General features: G+C 41.6%; 1 protein-coding gene and 1 long non-coding RNA gene across 5 annotated transcripts in view; one reads left to right on the forward strand and one right to left on the reverse strand.

The window, feature by feature from the left end:
* The first annotated feature begins 4,420 nt into the window (after positions 1–4,420).
* The window catches only part of sema3e (sema domain, immunoglobulin domain (Ig), short basic domain, secreted, (semaphorin) 3E), a 52,324-nt gene continuing 40,993 nt past the window's right edge, over positions 4,421–15,751 (forward strand). For all 4 annotated transcript variants that reach the window (XM_029696508.1, XM_029696510.1, XM_029696512.1 and 1 more), the window contains exon 1: positions 4,421–5,269. In XM_029696508.1, coding sequence (XP_029552368.1) covers positions 5,155–5,269 — 115 coding nt within the window. In that variant the 5' untranslated portion in view covers positions 4,421–5,154. The remainder of the gene's footprint in view (positions 5,270–15,751) is intronic.
* LOC115152045 (uncharacterized) lies at positions 9,188–10,424 on the reverse strand. The gene is made up of 4 exons (XR_003867409.1): positions 10,350–10,424; positions 9,768–9,847; positions 9,514–9,673; positions 9,188–9,250 (listed from the first exon to the last, which is right to left on the reverse strand). It is a non-coding gene; the product is annotated as an uncharacterized LOC115152045 (long non-coding RNA).

The following is a 15,751-nucleotide window of genomic DNA, read 5'->3' on the forward strand; positions in this document are numbered from 1 at the left end:
AAAATATGGACTCTTAGCTTTCATTTGACATGCTCCTATGAACTTCACATGTTGGTGTCATGGGTCCTTTTACTTGGAAATGGATTTTCAGTCAGAGCGCTATAGCTCTCTCTCTCCTTCTCTCCCTCTCCCAGAGCTACTGAACTGATGGTATCAGAGTTTCAGAACAGGACAAATACAGAATGGGCGCATGGACGGACACCAACACAATACTAAGAAATCACACAGTGCATGTGTGCCCAGCCATTTCACTTATTTATTTTTTATTTAACCCAGGAAGTTGACTGAGAACACGTTTACATTTACAGCAATGACCTGGGGAATAGTTACAGGGGGATGAATGAGCCAATTGGAAGCTGGGGATGATTAGGTGGCCATGATGGTATGAGGGTCAGATTAGGAATTTAGCCAGAACACAGGAGTTAACACCCCTACTCTTACGATAAGTGCCATGGAATCTTCAGTGACCACAGAGAGTTTAGCGTCCCATCCGAAAGACGGCACCCTACACAGGGCAATGTCCCCAATCAGTGCCCTGGGACATTGGGATATTTTTTTAGACCAGAAGAAAAAGTGCCTCCTACTGCCCCTCCAACACCATTTCCAGCAACATCTGGTCTCTCATCCAGGGACTGACCAGGATCAACCCTGCTTAGCTTCAGAGGTAAGCCAGCAGTGGGACACAGAGTGACATGCTGCAGGCATATGATGTGCACCTGTGCTAACAGGTCTGGTATCTAGTGGCTCTGTAGAACAGTTGATTATCTCTGCTTCTGAACACTGCTGGAGGAGAGTAGTGGCCAACCCTGATCCTTGCCTGACCTCTGAGCATGGAGTATGGTCCATTCACACTACACACTCTCTGCTCCTGCTGTGCATTGTGGTGTGTGTCTGTGTGTGTACATGCGTGCGTGCCTGTGGGCATGTGTGTGTGTGTCTGTGTGCGTTTCAACATTTGCATGTGTGTGTGCAAGAAGAGTTGCTGAACAGAGGCGGATATTGACACAGCATTAACATGAGTGAAAATATTTGGACTGTGTGGAAACCTTGGGAGGAACTCCTGGACATGGCATAGTAAAACAAACCTCTGACATCATCACACTATCGCTGACCCTCCCAGACATTTTGCTAAGGGTTAGGTGTTTGTCTAAGAAGCATAGTGGGGCTTCTTTGTTACAGGCTAGGTGGGTAACAGTGAAATGTTTGGTCATGAATGGAAAACAGTGAAATATGTCAAGATCAAATGTTTTAAATATTTCCAGACTTCAGAATACCTATATCGAAATATGTCCAAACCCACCTCCTCGCCAACTTTTGCCTGATTCCTGATTCTAGGTAAATAAAGGAATGTTGGAAAACAACACTGCCTACAGTATAATCACACAGACTCCTCACTCCCCTTAGTCCCCCGTGAGGAGATCATTCATGAGAGATCGAGGGCAGACAGCTGGTAGAGAAAGAAGGAGGAAGAAAAGGGGTGTATACTATGAATGCCAATGTTAGATATCTGAATGATCACTACTAAGGAGTATAATAATAAGATTCACAGAAAAGTGATTTCAAATGTGGACAATAATTTGGTGGCCATTCCACTCACCTCCTCCACAACAGATGATGATTTATAACATTTTTACATTTACATTTTAGTAATTTAGCAGGCACTCTTATCCAGAGCAATTTACAGGAGCAAGTAGGGTTACGTGCCTTGCTCAAGGGCACATCAACAGATATTTCACTTAGTCGGCTCTAGGATTCATGTGTGTGTGTGTAATGAGAGCTCTATTGTGTTCTGCCAGTTAACAGGTGCTGCTTGGGAGGTAGAGTCATCAGACCTCTGGGAGGACAGCTGCCTCTATGGACCATGATCCTCTCTGTCTGTCCCTAAAGTAAACATTCAAAGAATCTGTCACATGCTGATGGATACTAAATATCTGTCAACCGCTTGCACTCCATCAATTTCTCTCTCTCTCGCTCTTGTTCTCTCCCTCTAACGACCTCTTTCTCGTCTCTCGCTCTTGTTCTCTCTCTCTTTCTCTAACGACCTCTTTCTCTATTAATTTATGAAGCAAGTGATTGGTCTCTTTTGAGATGCGGTCCTATTTCCTGCCTTTTACACTTATCCTGCACATAATGTGTAAGGAAATCAATATACCTATGTGTGAAGGGCTGTAATTAGAGGAATATGACATCAATGGTCATGAGTAGGGCTATGGTGGTCTCAAAATTTTGCCAGACGGTGTTTGTCAAGCAAATAACTGTCGGTTTCACGGTAATTGACCGTTAATGATCATAAACACATTTAACATTTCCTGGCTTCCACACATAGCCTACAAGCCATTTAAAAAGTATATTAAATCCATGTAATATAGCGAACACCTTCACAATAAATCCATTATTTATTTTAGACAAGTCTAAAGAAGCATGATATGAAGAAAATATAGTCTATTTCAGTAGAAAAGAATAGCATTATTCTTGAGTTGTCCTTACTGTATGTTAAGTCCTGATGTGGCTATGCCAAATGCCTGTGGGCTACACTAGTTCATTTAACAGACAAGATTTGCTTAGAATTCTGTTATTTTATATTATTTAATAGTACGAAGACTACAATTGAACAAAGCAGAATAAAATATAAATATTTTCTCCAAACGATTTGAGGGAGTGCGCACCTGCGGCAATTCTATGTTGTGCGGTTAATCTGGGTTAATCTGTTTTGGAGACTGGTTATTGTTCGGAATTTCGGATGACTCACGTTCCCAAAGTAAACTAGGATGTGCATATTTTCGGATAGAAAACACTCTGAAGTTTCTAAAACTGTTAAAATAATGTCTGTGAGTATAACAGAACTGATATGGCAGGTGAAAACCCAAGGAAAATCCATCCGGGTGTGGGGTGGGCATTCTATGGTGTCTATTTCTTTGTGTTGAGCCGAGTATGGTTCCTAATCAGAGGCAGCTGTCTATCGTTGTCTCTGATTAGGAATCATACTTAGGCAGCCTTTCCCCCACCTGTAGTTGTGGGATCTTATTTTTTATTTTTTGTACTGCTTGTTATAGCCTGCAAGACGTGACGGTCGTTTGTTTATGATTTTGTTTCAGTGTTCTGATTTATAATAAATAATAAGATGAACACTCACCACGCTGCACCTTGGTCTGCTCCTTTGGACGGTCGTTACAATAAAGCCCTTCTTACATCAGCTGATGTCACAAAGTGCTGTACAGAAACTCAGCCTAAAACAGCATATGTAATTCACAAGTAATATTGTCACCTATCAGACGATTCTTGATTTAATCTTGTCTTTACATATACTAAAGACTGAAGATAATCAGAGAAATGAATGTCTCTTTGAAGAAAATGTAAAGAGAGAAAAAAACCTGAAGGAAAGTGGACTCCAAAGAGCTATAGCTTTGTTCAATGTTACAGTTTTATAAACATACTAAGGAGTGTTGACATTATCTGTTACAGGCTACACACACACACACACACACACACGCACACACACACACACACACACACACACACACACACACACACACACACACACACACACACACACACACACACACACACACACACACACACACACACACACACACACACACACACACACACACACACACACACACACACACACACACACACACACACACACACACTCTGGAGAAGGAACAGTCCGTAACAGCAGGATCTTCTGGAGAAGAGTACACACATAACAGGGCCTCAGACAGATGAGAGAGAAGGGAGAGAGAAAGGGAGGGAATGAGAGAGGAAGGGAAAATACAAGAGATACAAATGCAGAAGAGAAGGAAAGTGGCAAGTGAGAGTACAATTTTTTATATCAAGAAAATGAAGAGTGAGAAATACGGGACATAGAGGACAAAAGAAAGGGAGAGAAAATAAAAGGAAGAAACTTAAAAGGCTGGATAAACTTTGTCTCTGGTCCATGTTAATGCTGCAGGAGAAGGGTGGTAGAGGATTGAGTAAGGAGTGGAGGAGGACAGGGATAGAGGGAAGAGAGGAAGAGAAAGGTGGACGGCTGCGCTGTGTGGTGCTCTGCGGCTTGGAGAAGGGCAGTATTTCTTGGAGTGTGTGGGGGAGAGGCTGACCCTTAGAGACACACAGCAGACTGCACTTCAGCTGTCAGAGAGGGGGGGGGTAGTTAATGGTAGAGAGATATTTCTTCTCATTAGCCGGGGTCAAAAGTCAGCCATGAGCAGGAGAAGGAATGAATGACACACACACATTCTGGTATGAATCCTCTGTTCTGAGCAGTGGAAGCAGTTCACACTAGTAAGCACAGTTGTTTGGATAATCCCTGCCTGTTCAGTGAGGAGAGAGAGAGAGAGCGAAGAGAGAACACGAGAAAGAGAGAGAGAACATGAGGGAGACCATCTCCTCCCTCTCAGAGCAGAGACCACACGTCGGGCACGAGTCTCCCTTTCCTCTCTGCCTCTACTGCGTCTCCTAGGCTAGCAGGCAGAAAGACACCGCCTCCGTTGGATCCTGAAAGAAAACAAGCTGAGGATACTGCAGTTCTGCCTTAGACAGAAGGACAAAACGTACATCAACACTTTGGAAGGATTAGCAGCAGTATACGTTTTCCTTCATTTGCTCAGACAGAAAGAAGATACAACATCCCTATGACAAGAAGGACAAGAGATACTGTACAGACAAACAGAGTCGGACAGACAGACAGACAGAGAACAGCAGTGGTCATGCAGCCGTGACTGTAACAGCTGGAGTGCTCTCTCCCTCGCCTGAAACAGTTGGTTTGAAGAGCTGCATTCCTCACACCCTCTCATTCAGAAAATAGTAGTCGTATAGGATCTTCCCTCATAAAGAGTGACACGACTGCAGTAGTCCCTACAGACTGACACAGAACAGTACAGGCTTTAGGAGTGCAGTTGAAGGACACAGTGGATTGTGAGTTACCTGTGGTCAGAGACTGGATTACTGCCTTTTCCTACAGAGGATAGTTGGAGGATGAAACTGCATATCTGATTCAATATAACAGACCCTTGTCATTGAACCTGGACTCCCCCGGTTGGATATTTCCTACTCTTCCCTTGGACTTAAGTGTTGATTCACTCTGGATTGGCTTACTCCCTGCTTAGTGACCGTGTGTGTGTGTTTGTTTGTGTGTGATTGATTGTGAGTATGTGTGTCAGGATGGAGTGCGTGAGGAGTGTGTTTCTGATGATGTGTGTTTTCCTGTGGAGCTCAGCACACTCAGCCCAGAGTGTCTACCCCAGGATACGACTCTCCCATAAAGGTAGGCATCAGGCACTGGAGTGAGTATAGACATTGGCTAAGCATCAGCATTAATGACATATCCATGCAATGTACACTAAAGTTCTAACTAGTCAAAGCATGCTTTATGGAAACGAACATTCTTGTTCCAGCTGCGTTATAGTACATTGAGAATCAGACAGGTGTGTCAGTGAAAATATGACACCTCTACACAACCCCCTGAACTTTCCGAGTCATTTTCCAATTGCTCCATGACATCCATTTGCCGTTGGGACGAGCCGATCAATAGTGTATATTGATTGGAACAAATTATAGAGAGTGGGAAAACATGATGCAACCTGCAGAAATAAGGTATTGCTCTCCTCAATTGCTCATGTGTGCCCGTATACAGTAACAGTCAAAGGTTTTGACACACCTACTCATTCAAGGGCTTTTCTTTATTTTTACTATTTTCTACATTGTAGAATAATAGTGAAGACATCAACACTATAAAATAACACATATGGAATCATGTAGTAACCAAAAAACTGTTAAACAAATCAAAATATATTTTTTATTTGAGATTCTTCAAAGTAGCCACCCTTTGCCTTGATGACAACTTTGCACACTCTTGGCATTCTCTCAACCAGTTTCACCTGGAATGCTTTTTTAACAGTCTTGAAGGAGTTCCCACACATGCTGAGCACTTGTTGGCTGCTTTTTCTTCACTCTGCAGTCCAACTCATCCCAAACCTTCTCAATTGGGTTGAGGTCGGGTGATTGTGGAGGCCAGGTCATCTGATGCAGCACTCCATCTGCATTGCTCTCCTTCTTGGTCAAATAGCCCTTACACAGCCTGGAGGTGTTGGGTCATTGTCCTGTTGAAAAATAAATGATATTCATACTAAGCGCAAACCAGATGGGATGGCGTATTGCTGCAGAATGCTGTGGTAGCCATGATGGTTAAGTTTGCCTTGAATTCTAAATAAATCACTGACAGTGTCACCAGCAGAGCACCGCCACACCATCACACCTCCTCCTCCATGCTTCACAGTGGGAACCACACATGCAGAGATCATCATTTCACCTACTCTGCATCTCACAAAGACACAGCGGTTGGAACCAAAAATCTCAAATTTGGACTCATCAGACCAAAGGAGAAATGTCCACCGGTCTAATGTTCATTGCTCGTGTTTCTTGGCCCAAGCAAGTATTTTCTTATAATTGGTGTCCTTTAGTAGTGGTTTATTTGCAGCAATTCAACCATGAAGGCCTGGTTCACGCAGTCTACTCTGAACAGTTGATGTTGAGATGTGTTGGTTGTGAAGTATTTTTTGGGGCTGCAATTTCTGAGGCTGGTAACTCTAATAAACTTATCCTCTGCAGCAGTGGTAACTCTGTGTCTTCCTTTCCTGTGGCGGTCCTCATGAGAGCCAGTTTCATCATAGCGCTTGATGGTTTTCGCGACTGCACTTGAAGTAACTTAAAAAAATCTTGAAATGTTCCTCATTGACTGACCTTCATGTCTTAAAGTAATGATGGACTGTCGTTTCTCTTTGCTTATTTGAGCTGTTCTTGTCATAATATGGACTTGGTCTTTTACCAAATAGGGCTATCTTCTGTATACCAACCCTACCTTGTCACAACAGAATTGATTGGCTCAAACACATTAAGAAGGAAAGAAATTCCACAAATGAACTTTTAACAAGGCACACCTGTTATTTGAAATGCATTCCAGGTAACTACTTCATGAAGCTGGTTGAGGGAATGCCAAGAGTGTGCAATGCTGTCATCAAGGGAAAGGGAGTCTACTTTAGATAATCTCAAATATAAAATGTGTTTTTATTTGTTTAACACTTTTTTAGGTACTACATAATTCCATGTGTTATTTCATAGTTTTGATGTCTTCACTATTATTCTACAATGTAGAAAATAGTCAAAATAAAGAAAAACCCTTCAATGAGTAGGTGTGTCCAAACTTTTGACTAATACTGTGTGTAGAGTATCGTTATCTACTGTTATCTAAGACCTACACCGTCTCTGCTGTGAGAAACTGTCAATTAGTATAAAGATGACTCAATGTCAGAGTTTTTAACCTCAGATATGGCATAGTGAAGTGTGTTTAGTGAAGTGTGTGTTTTCTCCCTGACTGTCTTGGGTTCATGTTAGAGTGTTTTTTTGTTTGTTCTTCTTGTTGTTGAAAAGAGGATTGTTTTTTTCCTCAGACCACAGTGGTTGGCATTCCACAATGTGGCTTTCTCTACTGTTATACCGGTGGGTTAAGAGAGGGGAATACTCCTGAGGGTATAGTGGTGTGTATGCACTGGTGCGTGTGTCTGCATGTGTGTGTCCATTGTGTGTGTGTTGTCTCGTCTGCTTATTTAAATAGTATATTTTAGGGATTATGAGGCTCTGACTTTGTAGATAACAGTCTGTAGTAAACACATCTCTTCTGGCTCCACGGTTTCTTTAAATTCTATAGGAACAGTAACACATATAATTCCACGTAAAAAAGGTGTCGGCCATGGTTGAGAGTACGTGTGGAATTTTTATGGTCAATAAATTGTATATGTGTAAGGGGCAGAGGCATGGAACAGGAACGAACAGCGTGGTATATCCACATGGCACCCTGCTATGAGGGCTCACTGTGCCTGGCTATGGCTTGTCTTTAACAGCAATATTTTCCCTCATCACCACGCTGGTTAAGATAGAATCTCCAATTGAATTACCTTATTATATAGATGGAGAAGGAAAGAGAATGAAGAGAGGATGAAATGCGAGGTAGAAAGTTCATGAATAATTGAAAAAGTGAGGGAAAAATAAGAGGAAGGGTAGGAAGGAAGAGAGAGATGAGGCCAGGAGGCAGGGAAGGAAAGAGAGAAGAGCGAGAGAAGAAATTGAGAGAAAAAGCGAGAAAGGAGAACAACATGGAGGGAGAGAGTAGAGTTTGTTTGGTTAGTGGAGCATGATAGGCGGGTATATTGACAGAGACCCTTGCTGTGTGTTGGGCTTTGCTGATGTGTTCAATCATAAACGCCACAGCAATAACAGTAATAACCCACTGGGCATACCATGTCATTTGAACGTGTAAATGTGGGTAATATTTAGTTGAGATGTTGATCAATGAGATTTCAACCTTTATTCACCCACTGAAAAAGACAGCCTACAGTTATTTTATTTCAGTAAAAAGTTGATTATTATACTTGAGGAATAATCAACTACATTTAAATATAGGTGTGAGGTTAAGAACACATTATGATCTGATTTACCCAAAACACACCATGAATTCAACGGGGATTAACACCAATCCATGAAGTGTGTTAAGTAGATGTTTAGAAGTAGTTGCCATTGTGATGTAGGCTTCTTTACATTAAATAAGGATAATAGCCTGAGTCAAGAATAGGAAAACAAACTGTATCAACCAGAATGCTCTTGAAAAGCACCCCGATACATTTCTACTCATGCTGCAAAATGTATCTTCCAGATTTAGGGTTTATACTACTGTTGGCTATTGTCATTCTGTGTAACACAATTAGAGCAGTAACTTGGAACAACATTGGGTAAACCTTTGTCCGTGTTAAAACTGTGTCAAAGTCAAGAATGGTTGAAATAAAAAATGTATTGCATCACAAAATAGATTTACAATGCAAAAACATAAATAAAAAAGACCCAAAATGGATTTTTGTCACAGGCTTCGGAACAGGCTTTCATGCCTTTAATTTTCATCCCCTTACTCATTGGCCTTCCCACTGCCCCCCTTGCGGTCGGGTGTATATTTCAGGCAGGTTGACATCAGCTGTAGTATTCCTGCCTCTGTAGTCTTTGATTCGCCAAGACTCACATCTGCTGTAAAGGGGGAAAACAAATATTATCTAGAGAAGATATTCAAATGTTGTAAAATGTCATGATTTGGATTCCGCTGTACCTACAATGACGCTGCAAAGGTTGGAGTCCTCAAAGGCCCTCTTCCCTTTGTTTCCTTTCATATTCATCATTGACATGAGGCCATTTGTCTGGTTTCAGTCTAGAACACAAAATAGGTACTTCACAAGCGACACACCATGACCTAATTTAAAAGTGTAACAAATATGTAACAGTTTACCAGTGCATTACTCTCTTCACCCAGTCCAGGATGTCTTTCCCCCCAGCTTTCAGATCATTTATTATGAGATAAATGTAATTTTACAAAAGGACACTAATGCATTACACATGTACAGGATTTTAACATACAGTACTACATGGCAATATGTCATTCAATTCATACCAATGAAATATTTAATTTCTCACCATGTATTTAAAAAAAATCGTTCTCCATTAGCTGCTCTTCCATCTTTAGTAAATCTTCCTCCGTTTCGTTCAGGTTGAAGTTAAATTCCTTAACCGGACTAGGGTGACTGTCTTTAAGAGGTCACGGATCTCACAAAGGAGATATATGCCTCTTGAAAGTCTGAAACAAAGTAGTTTTACATTTGTTCACTTCCAAGTATAAACAGCTTAATTTCAATATCATTAAAAATGGTTTAAAAAGAAATGTGTCATACTTGCTTCTGGTGTAGGAAAAGGGTCTGATCCTTTGCAACGCTTTGGTGAGGGGGATCTCTCATCTGAAGAGTGTCACGTCCTGGCCAGTATAAGGGTTAATTAGTATTGTAGTTTGGTCAGGACGTGGCAGAGGGTATTCGTTTTATGTGGTTCGGGGTGGTGTGTTTTGTTGAAGGGGCATTTGGTTTAAGTATTCCGGGGTTTTTGGGCACTGTTTGGTTTTCAGGTATTCTGGTATTCTATGTTTAGTCTAGTATGTCTGTTTCTATGTTTGGTTAATTGGGGTTGGGACTCTCAGTTGAAGGCAGGTGTTGTCTATCTGCCTTTGATTGAGAGTCCCATATATTAGGGTGTGTTTGTGTTTGTTATTTGTGGGTGATTGTTCTGTGTTGAGCCTTATGCTTTGCCAGACTGGTTGTTGTTGTTGTTGTTGTTGTTGTTGTTGTTGTTGTTGTTGTTGTTGTTGTTGTTGTTGTTGTTGTTCGTTCGTTCGTTCGTTCGTTCGTTAGTTAGTTCTCGTGTTTTGTTATTTTGGTATTCATTTTGAAAATAAAGAATCATCAAGATGAGCATACACATACCTGTTGCGTTTTGGTCCTCCATCACCGACGACAACCGTGACAAAGAAGCAGAAGCAGAGTCTCCCACAGGACATATCCCTGGAGCATGAAAGCTCAAATTCTCTGCAATAAAATATTGGACATCATGGCAATTCTTGGTAAAATTAGAATAACTTCCCCAAATACATCAGTCAAGAATGAGAAAAAGCAGTTGGCTTAAGTTGTGATGGATCCTCTCACTATAATCACTTGGTGGCTTGCGCTGCGTTTTAGTTTGCCATTTCTCTATCCCCACACTTGGTGGCTTGTGTGGTGTTTTAGTTTGCCATTTCCCCTCACCACCAATACTTGGTGGCTTGCAGGGGGTTTTCGCCTTTTGCTTCTTAGTGGCACTGGCTTTCTGGTGCGTCGGAGCAGATTTTAGTTGGGGCTTGTGCAAGTGTAACATAATGTCCAGCATCTTTCTACACAAATTTGTAAGGCAAACTAAACACAATCTAATTTTACCAAACTTTCAACCACAATTTGAAATGGAGAGTTTCATACTTGCGTCTGTCACAGGAAAAGTGTCTGATCCTTTGCAGCGATTTTGTGAGGGGGATTCAACAATTAAGAAGTCAGAAGGAGACCAAGCCCTCATGCTCCAGGGTTAAGCCATGTGAGAGACAAAGAGAATATGCTGTAAGAAAAGTTTGGACAACATCACACCAATTGTTTTTAAAATTAGAATAGCTTTCTGAGACAAAATGGTCAAGAGTAAGGAGTTGGCTTAAATTGTGAAGATTGGTCCTCACCGTCATTACTTGGTGGCTTGTGCTGCGTTTTAGCCTTTTGCTTCTTGGTAGCAGTGGCACAGGTTCTGGTTCTTCAGGGCAAATTTTGATGGGGGCTTGGGTAGACCTTTGCTTGAAAATAAATGCAAGTGTAAAATACCATCCAGCCTTTTTCTATAAACATGTGTCATGGGTTTTTTGAAGTGGAAGACTTAAAAAGTAAACCTAAACACATTACCAAACATTAAACCAAAATTCTACAACAGAATAGGGGCTTGGGAGTTAACCTCCCAAGCCCCTACCCCCTAGCCTGGTGATCCAGATGGATGTCAGCTCAGTTTCACAACACTAACAATGGTGAAAAATGGAGTGATTCTGTCTGGGTTGAGGCTTCCTTCACACACGCTTGTAGATTTGAAAGGATCAGTTAAAGTAATGCGGTAAAATGTCCTCCTAGTCAATCAAAAGGCAAGACGGTTGTTCAGTGGCTAGGGTTTAGGGACAAGTGGTTGATTAGTAATCAGCATTGCAGGCTACCATACTTACGCACTGTAACTTGGAGGCGGTAGTTGCTGGTGGTGGGAGAGTACATTCCTCATGGGATTCTAAACACAACAGAATAAAAAGATACAGAATAAAAAAAGACACAGAATAAAAACCATGCCAAGCAAATTGAATTTACACAAACTGTCAATGTGTGTTTAAACATACCCATTACAAATAACTGTAATGTACTTATCTTTCTGTTTCTCTTGGGGATCTCCACTTCACTGGCTTTGGGGATTGACATCTTCACATTGCTGTTTTGATTCTGAATGATGGGGTGAGGTTTCGAACAATTGCACAGTCATTTTTAACAACCAGCAGTTTTCACTTATTGCATTTTCAAGTATAATGTATCTTCCATTTACCCAATGTCAGTTTTTATCTCAGAAGCTGGAATGACTTCCATTTAAGAGAGTGTGTGGACCAATCATTTATTACTTTGTCATATTTATTTGGGGGCCACCACACAGTTTGCTCTTTGATCCAGTACTCTGCAATAACATCTACTTCCTTCTAATTTTCCATCAACACTGCTCTGGCCCACATCCTCTGAGATCAGAACCTGGGGAAATACAGACAATATAATATAAAGTACTGACACTAAAAACCATGAAAATGTATAACGCAAGGAGGCCAAGATGCAAAAACAATATAATTAATTTAATCCATGCTTGAAATAATACAAAAAGTGAAAGGTGCTATATAAAAAAGGAACGGCGCATACTGTATGTTTTGGTCTCATACCTTCATCAGTGCTGTACAAACAAATTAAGAAGACACGTACTTAAGTCAAACCTTCTGTGCGTAACAGGCGCAACAGGTACAAGCAGATAGGGGATTAGAGACTGGCGAATGGGGAGTCAATGCATATTAACGAGGACTATAGCATAAGAGTATCCAAAATGGACAATTTAAATGTCACATAATCTGTTGCTTCTGATATTGTAATGTGGCCCAAACTGTTGTCTCTTTCCTTTTGTATGTGACATTTGAATTGTTCGTTTTTGATACTCTTATATATAGTCTCTAATCCACTATCTGCTTGCACCATTTGCACCTGTTATGCGCAGCAGGTGAGAGATATACATCTTAGAGATATACACTACCAGTCAAAAGTTTTAGATCACCTACTCATTCAAAGGTTTTTCTTTATTTTTACTATGTTCTACATTGTAGAATAATAGTGAAGACATCAAAACTATGAAATAACACATATGGAATCATGTAGTAACCAAAAAAAGTGTTATATTTGAGATTCTTCAAATCGCCACCCTTTGCCTTGATGACAGCTTTGCACACTCTTGGCATTCCGTCAACAAGTTTAACCTGTAATGCTTTACCAACAGTCTTGAAGGAGTTCCCACATATGCTGAGCACTTGTTGGCTGCTTTTCCTTCACTCTGCGGTCCGACTCATCCCAAACCTTCTCAATTTGGTTGAGGTAGGGGTATTGTGGAGACCAGGTCATCTGATGGAGCACTGCATTGCTCTTCTTCTTGGTAAAATAGCCCTTACACAGCCTGGAGGTGTGTTGGGTCATTGTCTTGTTGAATAACAAATGATAGTCCCACAAAGAGCAAACCAGATGGGATGGCGTATCGCTGCAGAATGCTGTGGTAGCCATGCTGGTTAAGTGTATCTTGAAATCTAAATAAATCACAGATATGTCGGTTGGAACCAAAAATCTCCAATTTGGACAAATTTCCACGGGTCTAATGTCCATTGCTCGTGTCTCTTGGCCAAAGTATGTCTCATCTTATTATTATCATCCATGCTTCATGGTGGGAACCACTCATGCGGAAATCATCCGTTCACCTAGCGGTTTGAACCAATAATCTCAAATTTGGACTCATCAGACCAAGGACAGATTTCCACCGGTCTAATGTCCATTGCTCGTGTTTCTTGGCCCAAGCAAGTCTCTTCTTCTTAATGGTGTCCTTTAGTAGTGGTTTCTTTGCAGCAATTCGACCATGAAGGCCTGATTCACGCAGTCTCCTCTGAAAAGTTGATGTTAAGATGTGGCTGTTACTTGAACTCTGTGAAGCATTTATTTGGGCTGCAAATTCTGAGGCTGGTAACTCTAATGAACATATCCTCTGCAGCAGAGGTAACTCTGGGTCTTCCATTCCTGTGGCGGTCCTCATGAGAGCCAGTTTCATCATATCGCTTGATGATTTTTGTGACTGCACTTGAAATGCATTCCAGGTGACTACCTCATGAAGCTGGCTGAGAGAATGCCAACAGTGTGCAAAGCTGTCATCAAGGCAAAGTTTGGCTATTTGAAGAAACTCAAATATAAAATATATTTTGATTTGTTTAACACTTTTTTGGTTACTACACGATTCCATATGTGTTATGTCATAGTTGTCAGGTCTTCACTATTATTCTACAATGTAGATAATAGTAAAAATAAAGAAAAGCCCTTGAATGAGTAGCTGTTCTGAAACTTTTTTTACGGTAGGGTATATAAGAGATATCTGTGTATAGTGGCACCGGATGGGATGACTGCACTTTTACAGGCTCCTAACCAACTGTGCTATTTTGTTTGTTTTTTCACGTTGTTTTTAACTTATTTTGTACATAATGTTGCTACCGTCTCTTTTGACCGAAAATATATTTATTATGTTATTTTTCACCGAGTCATGGCAGAACGACGACGCAAATAACATAGAGCTGGTTGGGTTTTCCGTGCATCGGCAGGCAAGGGGCGGGGGTGTGTGTCTATTTGTCAATAACAGCTGGTGTGTAATGTCTAATGTTATATACAAAGCTAATTTTCATCTATATATTTTTCTTAGCCGTCTATTTACCACCACAAACCGATGCTTGCACTAAGACCGCACTCAACCAGCTGTATAAGGCCATAAGCAAACAAGAAAGTGCTCATCCAGAAATGGCGCTCCTATTGGCCGGGGACTTTAATGCAGGCAAACAAATCCATTTCACCTATTTCTACCAGCATGTCACATGTGCAACCAGAGGAAAAAAAACTCTAAACCACCTTTACTCCACACACAGAGACGCATAAAATGCTCTCCCTTGGCCTCCATTTGGCAAATCTGACCATAATTCCATCCTTTTTATTCCTTCTTACAGCAAAAACTAAAGCAGGAATTACCAGTGACTCGCTCAATACGGAAGTGGTCAGATGTGGTGAAACCATCAAACAGGCAAAGCGTCAATACAGGACTAACATTGGAACCTACTACACCGGCTCTGATGCTCGTTGGATGTGGCAGGACTTGCAAACTATTACAGACTACAAAGGGTAACACAGCCACGAGCTGCCAAGTTACGCAAGCCTACCAGATGAGGTAAATACCTTTTATGCTCTCTTTGAGGCAAGCAACACTGAAGCACGCATGAGAGCACAATATGTTCCAGATGACTGCGTGATCACACTCTCCGTAGCCGATGTGTGCAAGTCCTTTTAAACAGGTCAACATTCACAAAGACCCGGGGTCAGAGGAATTACCAGGATGTGTACTCAAAGCATGCATGGTCCAACTGGCAAGTGTCTTCACTGACATTTTCAACCTTTCCCTGACCGAGTCTGTAATACCTACAAGCAGACCACTATGGTCCCTGTGCCCAAGGTAACATGCCTAAATCATTACCGCCCCGTAGCACTGTCGGCGGTAGCCATGAAGTGCTTTGAAAGGCTGGTCATGGCTCACATCAACACCATCATCGCGGAAACCCTAGATCCAATCCAATTTGCATACCGCACCACAGATGACGCAATCTCAATCGCAGTTCACACTGCCATTTCCCACCTGGCCAAAAGGAACACCTATGTGAGAATGTTGTTCATTGACTACAGCTCAGCGTTCAACACCATAGTGCCCACAAAGCTCATCACTAAACTAAGGACCCTGGGACTAAACACCTCCCTCTGCAACTGGATCCTGGGCTTCCTGATGGGCAGCCCCCAGATGGTAAGGGTAGGCACCAACACATCTGGCACACTGATCCTAAACACTGCTGTACCTCAGGGGTGCGTGCTTAGTCCCCTCCTGTACTCCCTGTTCACCCGCGACTGGGTGGCAAAAAATAACTCCAACACCATTGTTAAGTGTGCTGACGACACAAACGTGGCAGGCC

The sequence above is a fragment of the Salmo trutta genome, chromosome 17 (assembly GCF_901001165.1).
Source record: "Salmo trutta chromosome 17, fSalTru1.1, whole genome shotgun sequence".
Lineage (NCBI taxonomy): Eukaryota > Metazoa > Chordata > Actinopteri > Salmoniformes > Salmonidae > Salmo > Salmo trutta.